Source organism: Ahaetulla prasina, chromosome 12, assembly GCF_028640845.1.
Source record: "Ahaetulla prasina isolate Xishuangbanna chromosome 12, ASM2864084v1, whole genome shotgun sequence".
Lineage (NCBI taxonomy): Eukaryota > Metazoa > Chordata > Lepidosauria > Squamata > Colubridae > Ahaetulla > Ahaetulla prasina.
The window spans coordinates 13364524-13377572 of NC_080550.1; the positions used below are offsets into that span (position 1 = coordinate 13364524).

General features: G+C 39.9%; 1 protein-coding gene across 1 annotated transcript; it reads right to left on the minus strand.

Annotated features, from left to right (window-relative positions):
* Positions 1–383: 383 nt before the first annotated feature.
* On the minus strand, positions 384–12318 carry LOC131184292 (estradiol 17-beta-dehydrogenase 2-like). Its single transcript, XM_058155416.1, has 5 exons — positions 12163–12318; positions 9335–9386; positions 3392–3579; positions 2507–2665; positions 384–497 (listed from the first exon to the last, which is right to left on the minus strand). Exons 1-5 carry the CDS (start codon positions 12316–12318, stop codon positions 384–386), a joined length of 669 nt encoding a protein of 222 aa, XP_058011399.1.
* Between the last annotated feature and the right edge of the window lie 731 nt (positions 12319–13049).

Here is a 13049-nt window from a genome sequence, read left to right on the forward strand (position 1 = left end):
AATCACACTTGGCCAATAAAAAATTCTATTCTATTCTATTCTATTCTATTCTATTCTATTCTATTCTATTCTATTCTATTCTATTCTATTCTATTCCATTCCATTCCATTCTATTTTTATAATCTATCTTGTCTTTTTATGTACACTGAGAGCATCTGCACCAAGACAAATTCCTTGTGTGTCCAATCACACTTGGCCAATGAAAAATTCTATTCTATTCTGTTCTGTTATATGTACAGTTTGTCAGTGTTCTTTTTTTAAAAAAAATAAACCCTCCGAAAGAAAAACAAAGCCAAGCCTTTCATGACATCCAATCATTTATTGGGGCACCGTCGTCTCTTGCTCTATGATCCGTTGATGACATTAAGAATGAGACCGATGGCTCACCAGGGAATCCGATGACCCAACCAATCCAGGAAGGTCCCATTGTCCTCTTCACAAAGCTTGGACAGCGCAGTCACAATGCATTGGGTGCTCTCTTCCACGCTGATTTCCGGCTGCCACAAGAAAGAGCCTCATAAGACTGAAAGAATCGGTCCGGGCCGCCCCACAACCCTCACCTAAGCAGATCCTCAGAATGCATTTGGACCAGTGGTGGAATTTAAATTTTTTTACTACTGGTTCTGTGGGCGTGGCTTGGTGGGCGTGGCAGGGGAAGGATACTGCAAAATCTCCATTCCCTCCCCAATCCTGAGGGAAGGATATTGCAAAATCCCCATTCCCTCCTCACTCCTGGGGGAAGGATACTGCAAAATCCCCATTCCCTCCTCACTCCTGGGGGAAGGATACTGCAAAATCCCCATTCCCTCCCCAATCCTGGGGGAAGGATATTGCAAAATCCCCATTCCCTCTTCACTCCTGGGGGAAGGATATTGCAACATCTCCATTCCCTCCTCACTCCTGGGAGAAGGATACTGCAAAATCCCCATTCCCTCCCCAATTCTGGGAGAAGGATATTGGAGAACTCTTCTTGTAAAACATTCTAAAATGTTTTAAAATGTCTTGTAAAACTAAAACATTCCTTGAGGACACAAAAGGGAAGAAATATCTTAATTATTGTGCAATCTCATGCAAATGGAAATATGTATCAGGTTCTGTTTAATAACCTTATCTCTCAAAACAATTTCCCATTAAATAGTTGCTTTCTGCAAAGATGTAGTATTTGCACCACCTCAAGGCAACAATTCCTATTGATGTTGTTTTGTTAGTTTTATTTCTTTCCTGATGAGTTTTTTTTTTACATAATAAATGAAAATGGTAAGCATTTCAGTAGCAGAAAAATGTACAAAAGCCACCTGTTCAAGTTACCTTTTTCTTTTTTTGATCTCAGATCTCTTACATTACATTTTTGATTTTGATCTCTTACATTAGAGATAAATCATTCTCAAAAAGAAATGAAATCACTGTTTCAAAGAACCCTCAACCCCACCACCACTGAATTTGGGCACAATTCTTGAGAATAATCATTCAAAAGTGCTAGGGAGCACTTTCATAGAAGACTTAGAATAGAATAACGGAGTTGGAAGGGACCTTGGAGGTCTTCTAGTCCAACCCCCTGCCCAGGCAGGAAACCCTACACCACTTCAGACAAACGGTTATCCAACATCTTCTTAAAAACTTCCAGTGTTGGAGCATTCACAACTTCTCGAGGCAAATTGTTCCACTGATTCATTGTTCTAACTGTCACTTCTCCATCAAAATTGGAACCTGCTTGCTGACCCAGAGCTGGGACAGCGGACAGCGGCCATAAAAGTGTTTCACTCATCGTTATTTTCACTTTCATCTCATTCGTGAGATAGTTCATCTCACGAAACATAACAATTCGTTTTTAATTATTGTAACTTGACTAACGTAGCCCTACGGCGAGATGAGCGGTATATAAATTTAACAAATAAATAAAACAGTGTTGCGTCTCGAACTTGATGAGAAATGCATGATAAGGGACACACAAGCCTGGACAGATGCTAATAAAGGAGGAGAATTTGTCACTCAGGGTTGACATGCAGGGCCCTTGGTGCTCTCTGAGCTTGCTTGTTTTCTTGCAAACGTTTCATTACTCAAACTAGGTAACATTATCAGTATGCTAGTAAGGAGTGTTGTTTGCTGTCAGTTTATATTCTGGTGCCTTGCGTGTCTGTGTGGGAGTGGGTGGTCTTAGAGATTCTTTGGTTGGGCTGTTTATTGATTCTCTTTGGCAGTTTCCTGATTGGGGTATTGCTTAGTTGATTGTTGGTCTGAAGCAGGGGTGAAATCCAGCAGGTTCAGACAGGTTCTGGAGAACCAGTAGCGGAAATTTTGAGTAGTTCAGAGAACCGGCAAATAACCACCTCTTGCTGGCCCCCGAGTGGGTGGGAATGGGGATTTTGCAGTATCCTTCCCCCAGGAGTCGGGAGGGAATGGGGATTTTGCAGTATCCTCTGGCGTTTTTGGACTTGGCCTGGTCTAGGATTGTCATGTTTTCCCAATGGACAGATGTATTCATGAAGGAAAAAATGGAATTAGGTACGTTGCTGCAGAGGTATCCAATCATCTGACTTTGTTTCCAATAACCCATAAATTCTATCGAGCCCATGCTGCTGGACATGTTAATAATAGCTGCCTTGCTGTAGCTCAGCCCTTGACATGGAATCCTCCGGGCTGCCTTCTTCAGCAGGGGTAGGAATGCCTTGTAGAGAGAAGAAAAGAGGAAATGAACTACAGTTCGGCTTAGGAGAAGGAGCTGCACAATGACAGGAGAAAAGTCTTCTGTCTCCTTTGAAAGGGGACTTTCCTTGAGTTACCCAGGCCTGACCACACCCAGGAAAAGTGCTGGGTTCCAATGCTGCCTAAAAAGGAGCATCTACCCTTAATGCATAGGGAAGTGGTGGCTCAGTGGCTAAGATGCTGATCTTGTCGATTGAAAGGTCAGCAGTTCAGCGGTTCGAATCCCTGGTGCTGCCGTGTAATGGGGTGAGCTCCAGTTACTTGTCCCAGCTTCTGCCAACCTAGCAGTTCGAAAGCACGTAAAAAAGGCAAGTAGAAAAAATAGGGACCACCTTTGGTGGGAAGATAACAGCTTTTGGCATTTAGTCATGCCGGCCACATGACCATGGAGACATCTTCGGACAGCACTGGCTCTTTGCCTTTGAAATGGAGATGAGCAGCACCCCCTAGAGTCAGGAACAACTAGCACATATGTGCGAGGGGAACCATTACCTTTACTTTACCCTTAATGCTTCAACCTGCTCCCAAACCAGTTTGCAATTACTGCTTCATTGTTTTGACCATTACAGTATCATCTTGCTCCCTAGTTATACTATATTCAGCTTCTCAGTCTTTTTTGTTGTTGTTGTTGTTGCTTTAATTCAAGCAGTCTTCCCTGCATTGAAAGGTGTTTTGTTCATAAACGAACCTGACTTATTTGTAGTGGCCCAATGGTATTGACAGAGTAAACATTCATCATATCCTTGGCGTTTTCAGTTTGCAGATCGTTGAAGAGCCAAATGCCGGCATTGTTGTATAGGATGGTCAGGCCACCTTCTCCGACACATTTCTGCACTTCTTTCTGAGCGGCTTGGATGCTTTCAAGTTTAGTGACATCTAAGGAAAAAACAAGGTTATTGCAACATCAGCAACATGGAGTTTCAGAATTGCAAGGGAAGAGTTTCCTGAAACCACAGAACTTTGTGTTCCTTCTGCAACTAACCACCTTCTGGAAGAGCAGCCTGACAGGACCTGAGTTTAACTCATAGAATCATCTATTGCAATGTCCTTCCTGTCGAAGACTACTTCAGCTTCAATCGTAACAATACACGAGCACACAATAGATTTAAGCTTAATGTTAACCGCTTCAATCTTGATTGCAGAAAATATGACTTCAGTAACAGAGTTGTTAATGCTTGGAATATACTACCTGACTCTGTGGTCTCTTCCCAAAATCCCCAAAGCTTCAACCAAAAACTGTCTACTATTGACCTCACCCCATTTCTAAGAGGTGTGTAAGGGGCGTGCATAAGAGCACAAGCGTGCCTACCGTTCCTGTCCTAATGTTCCCTTTCATTATATCCAAATTATATTTATTATTTATTTATTCGAATTTTTATACCGCCCTACCTCCCAAAGGACTCAGGGCGGTGTACAGCCAAATAAAAACATAGAAAAATACAAGTACAAAATACAAGTACAAATAATAAGTGATTGGTTTAACTTAACAGAGGAAAGAATTTTGAATATAGAAGGTTATGACTTGTTATATGGATGGCATGCGTACTTATTTTATGAAAAAAAAGTGGATAGGGCTTTTAAGAATCATGTGTTGAGAAGTGCTCTTTTGCGGGTCTGGAAAAAATATTCCTATAAATTAGAATACAAGATTCCTATATGGGCGAGCCCTAGACATGCAATAGAGAATATAAATATAGAACAGAAACAGGAAATGATTACTTATAAAGAACTTTTGTATGCTGAAGGAGGTAGATTGCAATTAAAATCATTACAGGTATTAAATGAAGAAGGGAGGAATTATACTTGGTTTCAATATGGGCAAATAAGTGCTAGATGGAAAGAAGATCAAAAAATTGGTATAATGCAAAGGGAGGAAAATTTAATAAAGCAAATTAGAAATCAGACCCAGGAGCATATAAAGAGATTGTATAATGTGTTGCTTGAAATAGATTCGGAAAGGATTTGGTAAAGGATTGTATGATAAAATGGGCACAGAATATTCAGGAACCAATAATGTTGGAAACATGGGAGAAAATTTGGGTTAGAAATGTTAAGTTTACACAAGCACAGAATTTAAGGGAAAATTTTTATAAGATGTTTTATAGATGGCACTTAGATCCCAAAAAATTATCATGTATGTATCCTAATATCCAAGCGAAATGTTGGAGGTGTGATTGTGATGATGCTACATATTTTCATATTTGGTGGACTTGCAAGAAAATTAAGGTCTTTTGGATAAGAATTTGGTGGATTATTCAAAATGTACTGAAGAAGAAGATAAAGTTCCTGCCACAATTTTTCCTTTTGGGAATTATAACGGATTGTACAGGGATTGAGACTAAATTGATTCTGAATTTAATAACAGCAGCAAGACTGTTGATTGGACAATACTGGAAGAAGGAAGAGATACCTACAATAGAAGAATGGATATTGAAAGTTATTAATTTGGCTGAGATGGCTAAAATCTCAGCGTTTTTAAAAGACAATACGCAGGAAAGATATTTAATTGAATGGAAAAAATGGATTGATTATCTACAAAACAGATATCAGATTAAGAAATATCAGATTGCCTTTGAATAATTAGAAAGTTATTTTATGTAATGGGGAGGGGGTTGGGAGATGAAAAGCTTTGGATGTGGTTATTTGGATTGGAAGGGAAAATTTTATTCTATGTTTGGTTTATGTATAACAATACCTTGTGATTGACCCGGGAAGCCGGGGGAGGGAGGGGGAGGGTTTTTGGGAGGAGGGGGAAAAGGGGGAAAATGTTTTTGTTTTTTAAAACTCTTTCAATAAAAAAAAAAATACAAAAATACAAGTAAAAACAACAATTAAAAAACTTATTAAATAGGCCGAAATTAAAACATCGCTAAAATAATATAAAACCCCATTAAAACTAAATTTAAAACTAAAACCCTAGGCTAGTAACTAAATATAGTTACTACATGCTTATACTCCTATATATGCTTATATGTTGTATAGTTGCTTCATGCTTATGCTTATGTATGCTGTTATGACAAATAAAATAAAAATAAATCTCCAGCAGCTAACGGCATGGAGAGTACAAAAAGGCATGACTAAAAAGCAAGAACTTTTATGAGCACATAATCTGATCTAGTCACCTTCTGGAAGAGCAGCCTGACAGGACCTGAGTTTAACTCATAGAATCATCTATTCTATTGCAATGTCCTTCCTGTCGAAGACTACTTCAGCTTCAATCGTAACAATACACGAGCACACAATAGATTTAAGCTTAATGTTAACCGCTCCAATCTTGATTGCAGAAAATATGACTTCAGTAACAGAGTTGTTAATGCTTGGAATATACTACCTGACTCTGTGGTCTCTTCCCAAAATCCCCAAAGCTTCAACCAAAAACTGTCTACTATTGACCTCACCCCATTCCTAAGAGGTGTGTAAGGGGCGTGCATAAGAGCACAAGCGTGCCTACCGTTCCTGTCCTAATGTTCCCTTTCATTATATCCAATTTATATTTATTATTTATTTATTCGAATTTTTATACCGCCCTATCTCCCAAAGGACTCAGGGCGGTGTACAGCCAAATAAAAACATAGAAAAATACAAGTACAAATAATAAGTGATTGGTTTAACTTAACAGAGGAAAGAATTTTGAATATAGAAGGTTATGACTTGTTATATGGATGGCATGCGTACTTATTTTATGAAAAAAAAGTGGATAGGGCTTTTAAGAATCATGTGTTGAGAAGTGCTCTTTATGGTCTGGAAAAATTATTCCTATAAATTAGAATACAAGATTCCTATATGGGCGAGCCCTAGACATGCAATAGAGAATATAAATATAGAACAGAAACAGGAAATGATTACTTATAAAGAACTTTTGTATGCTGAAGGAGGTAGATTGCAATTAAAATCATTACAGGTATTAAATGAAGAAGGGAGGAATTATACTTGGTTTCAATATGGGCAAATAAGTGCTAGATGGAAAGAAGATCAAAAAATTGGTATAATGCAAAGGGAGGAAAATTTAATAAAGCAAATTAGAAATCAGACCCAGGAGCATATAAAGAGATTGTATAATGTGTTGCTTGAAATAGATTCGGAAAGGATTTGGTAAAGGATTGTATGATAAAATGGGCACAGAATATTCAGGAACCAATAATGTTGGAAACATGGGAGAAAATTTGGGTTAGAAATGTTAAGTTTACACAAGCACAGAATTTAAGGGAAAATTTTTATAAGATGTTTTATAGATGGCACTTAGATCCCAAAAAATTATCATGTATGTATCCTAATATCCAAGCGAAATGTTGGAGGTGTGATTGTGATGATGCTACATATTTTCATATTTGGTGGACTTGCAAGAAAATTAAGGTCTTTTGGATAAGAATTTGGTGGATTATTCAAAATGTACTGAAGAAGAAGATAAAGTTCCTGCCACAATTTTTCCTTTTGGGAATTATAACGGATTGTACAGGGATTGAGACTAAATTGATTCTGAATTTAATAACAGCAGCAAGACTGTTGATTGGACAATACTGGAAGAAAGAAGAGATACCTACAATAGAAGAATGGATATTGAAAGTTATTAATTTGGCTGAGATGGCTAAAATCTCAGCGGTTTTAAAAGACAATACGCAGGAAAGATATTTAATTGAATGGAAAAATGGATTGATTATCTACAAAACAGATATCAGATTAAGAAATATCAGATTGCCTTTGAATAATTAGAAAGTTATTTTATGTAATGGGAGGGGTTGGGAGATGAAAAGCTTTGGATGTGGTTATTTGGATTGAAGGAAAATTTTATTCTATGTTTGGTTTATGTATAACAATACCTTGTGATTGACCCGGGAAGCCGGGGGAGGGAGGGGGAGGGTTTTTTGGGAGGGAGGGGGGGAAAAGGGGGGAAAATGTTTTGTTTTTAAAACTCTTTCAATAAAAAAAAATACAAAAATACAAGTAAAAACAACAATTAAAAAACTTATTAAATAGGCCGAAATTAAAACATCGCTAAAATAATATAAAACCCCATTAAAACTAAATTTAAAACTAAAACCCTAGGCTAGTAACTAAATATAGTTACTACGTGCTTATACTCCTATATATGCTTATATGTTGTATAGTTGCTTCATGCTTATGCTTATGTATGCTGTTATGACAAATAAAATAAAAATAAATCTCCAGCAGCTAAGGGCATGGAGAGTACAAAAACGCATGACTAAAAAGCAAGAACTTTTATGAGCACATAATCTGATCTAGTCACTCTACGCTGAACTTGCTCTCACTTAAGGCTAAACTCACTTTATCTTAGACAAGGGCTGTCAAACTCCTAGCTTGTGGGCCAAATGTGTCACGCATTGGCTACGCCCCTGTCCAGTTTAGCACAGGGGGAAAAAGTCCCGATACATCAAGTGTTGCTGTCGTGATGACGTGAGTTTGACACTCTGTCTTAAGGCAGTCTACACACCGGTGGTGGGTTTCAAATTTTTTTACTGCTGGTTCTGTGGGTGTGGCTTGGTAGGCGTGGCATGGTTTGGTGGGCGTGGCATGGTTTGGTGGGCGTGGCAGGGGAAGGATACTGTAAAATCTCCATTCCGTGAAAATATTTACAGACCCCTCGCATCCTGGACATAAACTGTTTCAACCACTACCCTCCAAACGACGCTATAGAGCACTGCACACCAGAACAACTAGACACAAGAACAGTTTTTTCCCGAAGGCCATCACTCTGCTAAACAAATAATTCCATCAACACTGTCAAACTATTTACTGAATCTGCACTACTATTAATCTTCTCATAGTTCCCATCACCAAACTCTTTCCATTTATGACTGTATGACTATAACTTGTTGCTGGCATTCCTTATGATTTATATTGATATATTGACCATCAATTGTGTTGTAAATGTTGTACCTTGATGAACGTATCTTTTCTTTTATGTACACTGAGAGCATATGCACCAAGACAAATTCCTTGTGTGTCCAATCACACTTGGCCAATAAAAATTCTATTCTATTCTATTCTATTCCCACCCCACTCCAGGGGAAGGTTACTGCAAAATCCCCATTTCCTCCCGATCAGGAGAAGCAGAGAATAGATGGGGGATGGGGCCAGTCAGAATTTTTACTACCGGTTCTCTGAACTTTTCAAAATTTCCTCTACCGGTTCTCCAGAACTGGTCAGAACCTGCTGAAACCCATCTCTGCTACACGCATTATACTCAAATCATGGCTGCATAACCAAGACCTATTGGATAAACTGTCAAGGTCTTTTTGCTTCTTAACTGCCATAAGTTAACAACTGACCGAGGTGAAATGCTCCCACTTCTGACTGGATCTCGCGATCCGGTAGTGATTGTGGTTGGTGGTTCGGCGATCCGGTAGTGATGGTGGAGCAAAGCTCCGCTCATCCGCCTGGGTGTCATTACTTCCTGGTTTTAACCAGGAAATAATGTGTGTTTGGTTTTGCAGATGCGCAGAAGGTCTGCGCGTGCATGTGAAGTGCGTGTGCGCACACGAGTGAAGTGAGCGTGAACCCAATGAATGATGTTACATTTTTGGTTAACTTCAAGAATAACTTTGAATTTGTTTCTCTGGCCATTCCTGTAGTACCAACTTTACCCCATTTTCACACGGCCCTTGAAACTTACCTAATTGCAACATCACCAGATTTGGATGTTTGCAAGCCAACTCTCTCAGCTCCTGGAGGGGGAAAAAAAAGATCATAGATTTTCTGCAAATTAAAACTCTCAGACAATGATGTGAGGACAATATCCAAAGGAAGAGCAAGCAGGAAAGGCCATTAGATCTTCAAGTTCATTAGACGTGCAACATCTCCGACTGGACAAAATAAAACATAAGAAATCACAAGAAGGCTTTTTTTTATTTATTTATTTACATTTATATCCCGCCCTTCTCCGAAGACTCAGGGCGGCTTACAGTGTGTAAGGCAATAGTCTCATTCTATTTGTATATCTACAAAGTCAACTTATTGCCCCCCCCAACAATCTGGGTCCTCATTTTATCTACCTTATAAAGGATGGAAGGCTGAGTCAACCTCGGGCCTGGTGGGATTCGAGCCTGCAGTAATTGCAGGCTGCTGTGTTTTAATAACAGGCTATCTTACAGCCTGAGCCACCACGGCCCTATCCAGCCTGGATGATAACTCCATTCAATTTAACCCAACCATGTATTGCTCCCCCCACAAAAATCTTCCACACTCTACTACTGATTTAAAGGTAAAGGTTCCCCTTGCACATATATGCTAGTCATTCCATACTCTAGGGGGCGGTGCTCATCTCTGTTTCAAAGCTGAAGAGCCAGCGCTGTCCGAAGACGTCTCTGTGGTCATGTGACTGGCATGACTAAATGCCAAAGGAGCATGGAACGCTGTTACCTTCCCACCAAAGGTGGCCCCTATTTTTCTACTTGCATTTTTTTTTTTTACACTTTCGAACTGCTAGATTGCCAGAAGCCGGGACAAGTAACTGGAGCTCACCCCATTACGTGGCACTATTTATTTATTTATTTATTTATTTATTTATTCATATTTTTATACCGCCCTTCTCCGAAGACTCAGGACGGTGTATAGCAAATAAAACAACAAAAATCCAAAACAAATTAAAATACTATAACAAGTTTAAAAATCTAATTCGACCGCTGTATACTTAAAATATTAGCTAAAATTTTTCAAAAGCTAAAACCCTGTTAAAAACCCGCTAAAACCCCTCCATATTAAAATCAATCAGGCCAGCCCCGCTTGGTGAAAAAAGAAAGTCTTGAGCTCGCGTTTAAAGGTCCGGAGATCAGGGAGGAGACGGAGTCCCACCGGCAGCTCGTTCCATAGAGCTGGGGCCCCCAAAGAGAACGCTCTTCCCCTGGGGGCCGCCAGCCGACATTGGCTAGCCCACGGCACCCAAAGAAGGCCCTCCCTGTGAGAGCGCACTGGACGTACCGGACAATGGGAGATAACTGGCGGCAGCAGGCGGTCCTGTAAATATCCCGGTCCAATGCCATGGAGCGCTTTGAAGGTGATAACCAACAATAGGGATTCGAACCGCTGAACTGCCGACCTTTCGATTGACAAGCTCAGCGTCTCTTACCCACTAAGCCACCACATCCCTCCATGTTGAAGATTAAGAGAGCTAATTAATGTAGGAAGCCATTTTGTTAATTGGGGGGGTGTCAATTCTGGTGTCAATTCTCACCAATCTTGGTGAATGGCTTAGCCCCAGTGTTCCCACCTCTTTGGATACACTGAGCACATCTGGAATTATGGAGTCTTATCTCGTAGCATAGCTGCCAATGTTTATTTGGACAATTAGGGCCAAAATAGCCCATTAGTTGGAACAATGGTGGGTTGCCCCCCGTTTGGACCGGTTCTTGCGAACAGGTAGTAAAACCGGGGGCAGGCTCTCCCCTCTCACCTGGATGTCATCATAGATTATCTGCCCAAGTGCAGAAGCTTCTGTGCATACGCAAAAGTTTGGCGCATGCACGAGGAAAGCGAGCGAGTGCGTGCAATCGCATTGTGAACCGGTAGTAAAAGTAAGTAAAACCCATCCTTGAGTTGGAAGCAACTCAATCTACACACATTTATTTTGTAGGAATGCAGTGCATGAAGCAGAGAATTTATGGGGTGCTAGCAAGAGTGGCTTGCGAGGATAAAAAAAAAATCATAAAGAGTTGTCAAGAATTTTGTTGATGTGGATTAGATTTAATTATATCTCCTATTCGCTGTTTCTCCTCTTGCACTATGCCTTAATTTATTTTGCTTGCTATTTTCCCCTGTTTATTCTATTCCTCTGCCTCGAATGGCATTGCTTTTTTTTGGAAAAAAGATCTTTTTTGTTGAATGTAAGAAAACAAAGTATGTTATAGAGAAAAAAGGGATGTTTATTGTTGAATACAAGAAAAAAGAAAATGTGTAGTGCTAAAGGGAAAAACATAATTATACAGTATATAATAAACAAAGTCAATAGAATTTAAGCAAAAGGAAAAAAAGAACTCTATATCATTTAAATAGCACAAATGCAGTCTGCACCTTAGTTAGCACTGCTTGCTGCAAAGGGAAGAAGATAATTGGGAAATCATCAAAACCATAAAAAAGCGAAAGTTGGGATATTTTGGACATGTGATGCAACACCCAGAAAAATACGGCATCTTTCACTTAATCCTCCAGGGAAAGATTGAAGGCAAACGAGGTCCAGGCAGAAGAAGAACATCATGGCTTCAAAATCTAAGGGACCGGTTTGGACAAAACTCAGCAGCACTTTTTCGTGCAGCTGTTGATAACAATAGGATCGCCAACATGATCGCCAACGTCCAATGACGGATATGGCACAAGAAGAAGAAGAAGATATGTGTATGTGAGTCAGATTATTCCTTGGCGGCTCAAAAACGCGAGCTTGACATTCAGCCTCAATTCAATATCTTAAACCGCTATTTCCAATTTCATCCTCTGTTAACTCATTCTTACCTTGGTTTCTTCTCCTTCCAAGTCAAGGGTGGTAGCAAAGACCCATTTGGGTGGAGAAGGCAGCTCCAGAAACCTCTTCACCAGACCCAGACCGATCCCTCGATCCGATCCTGTCACCAGAACGCTGAAAACGCAGAAATCAACTGGCTCTACCATCTTCTTCAAGGACCTGCAGCTTCTGCTTCCAACTTGCTCAAATGTTTGTTTCAAATTCATCTTCTCACCATGGGAGATAACAATATAGTGAATGGGCAACACCCATCCTTAGACACTCTGAGAAAGTTTATTTCTGATTGAATTTGATTGCTGCCAACTCTCAGCAATTCTGGCTGGCCCCCATAACTAATTTAGTTGCTATAGAAAGCAGAAGGAAGACAAGCTAGTGACCTACAGAATATATGTGGTGGTTTTTTTTTTTTACAATAACAGAGTTGGAAGGGACCTTGGAGGTCTTCTAGTCCAACTCCCTGCTTAGGCAGGAAACCCTACACCACTTCAGACAAATGGTTATCTAACCTCTTCTTAAAAACTTCCAGTGTTGGAGCATTTACAAGGCAAGTTGTTCCATTGATTAATTGTTCTCACTGTCAAGAAATTTCTCCTCAGTTCTAAGTTGCTTCCCTCCTTGATTAGTTTCCACCCATTGCTTCTTGTCCTGCCCTCAGGCACTTTGGAGAATAGCTTGACTCCCTCTTCTTTGTGGCAGCCCCTGAGATGATTTCCTTGCATCCACAGCTGAAAGCTGTTATAGGACACTCCCTATAAGGAGACATTTCCAGACGGTGAGTGGAACAGCTTGCCTTCAGAAGCTTGGTTGCTCCATCACTAGAAGTTTTTAAGAAGAGACTGGAAAGCCATTTGTCTGAAATTACATAGGGCTTCCTGTT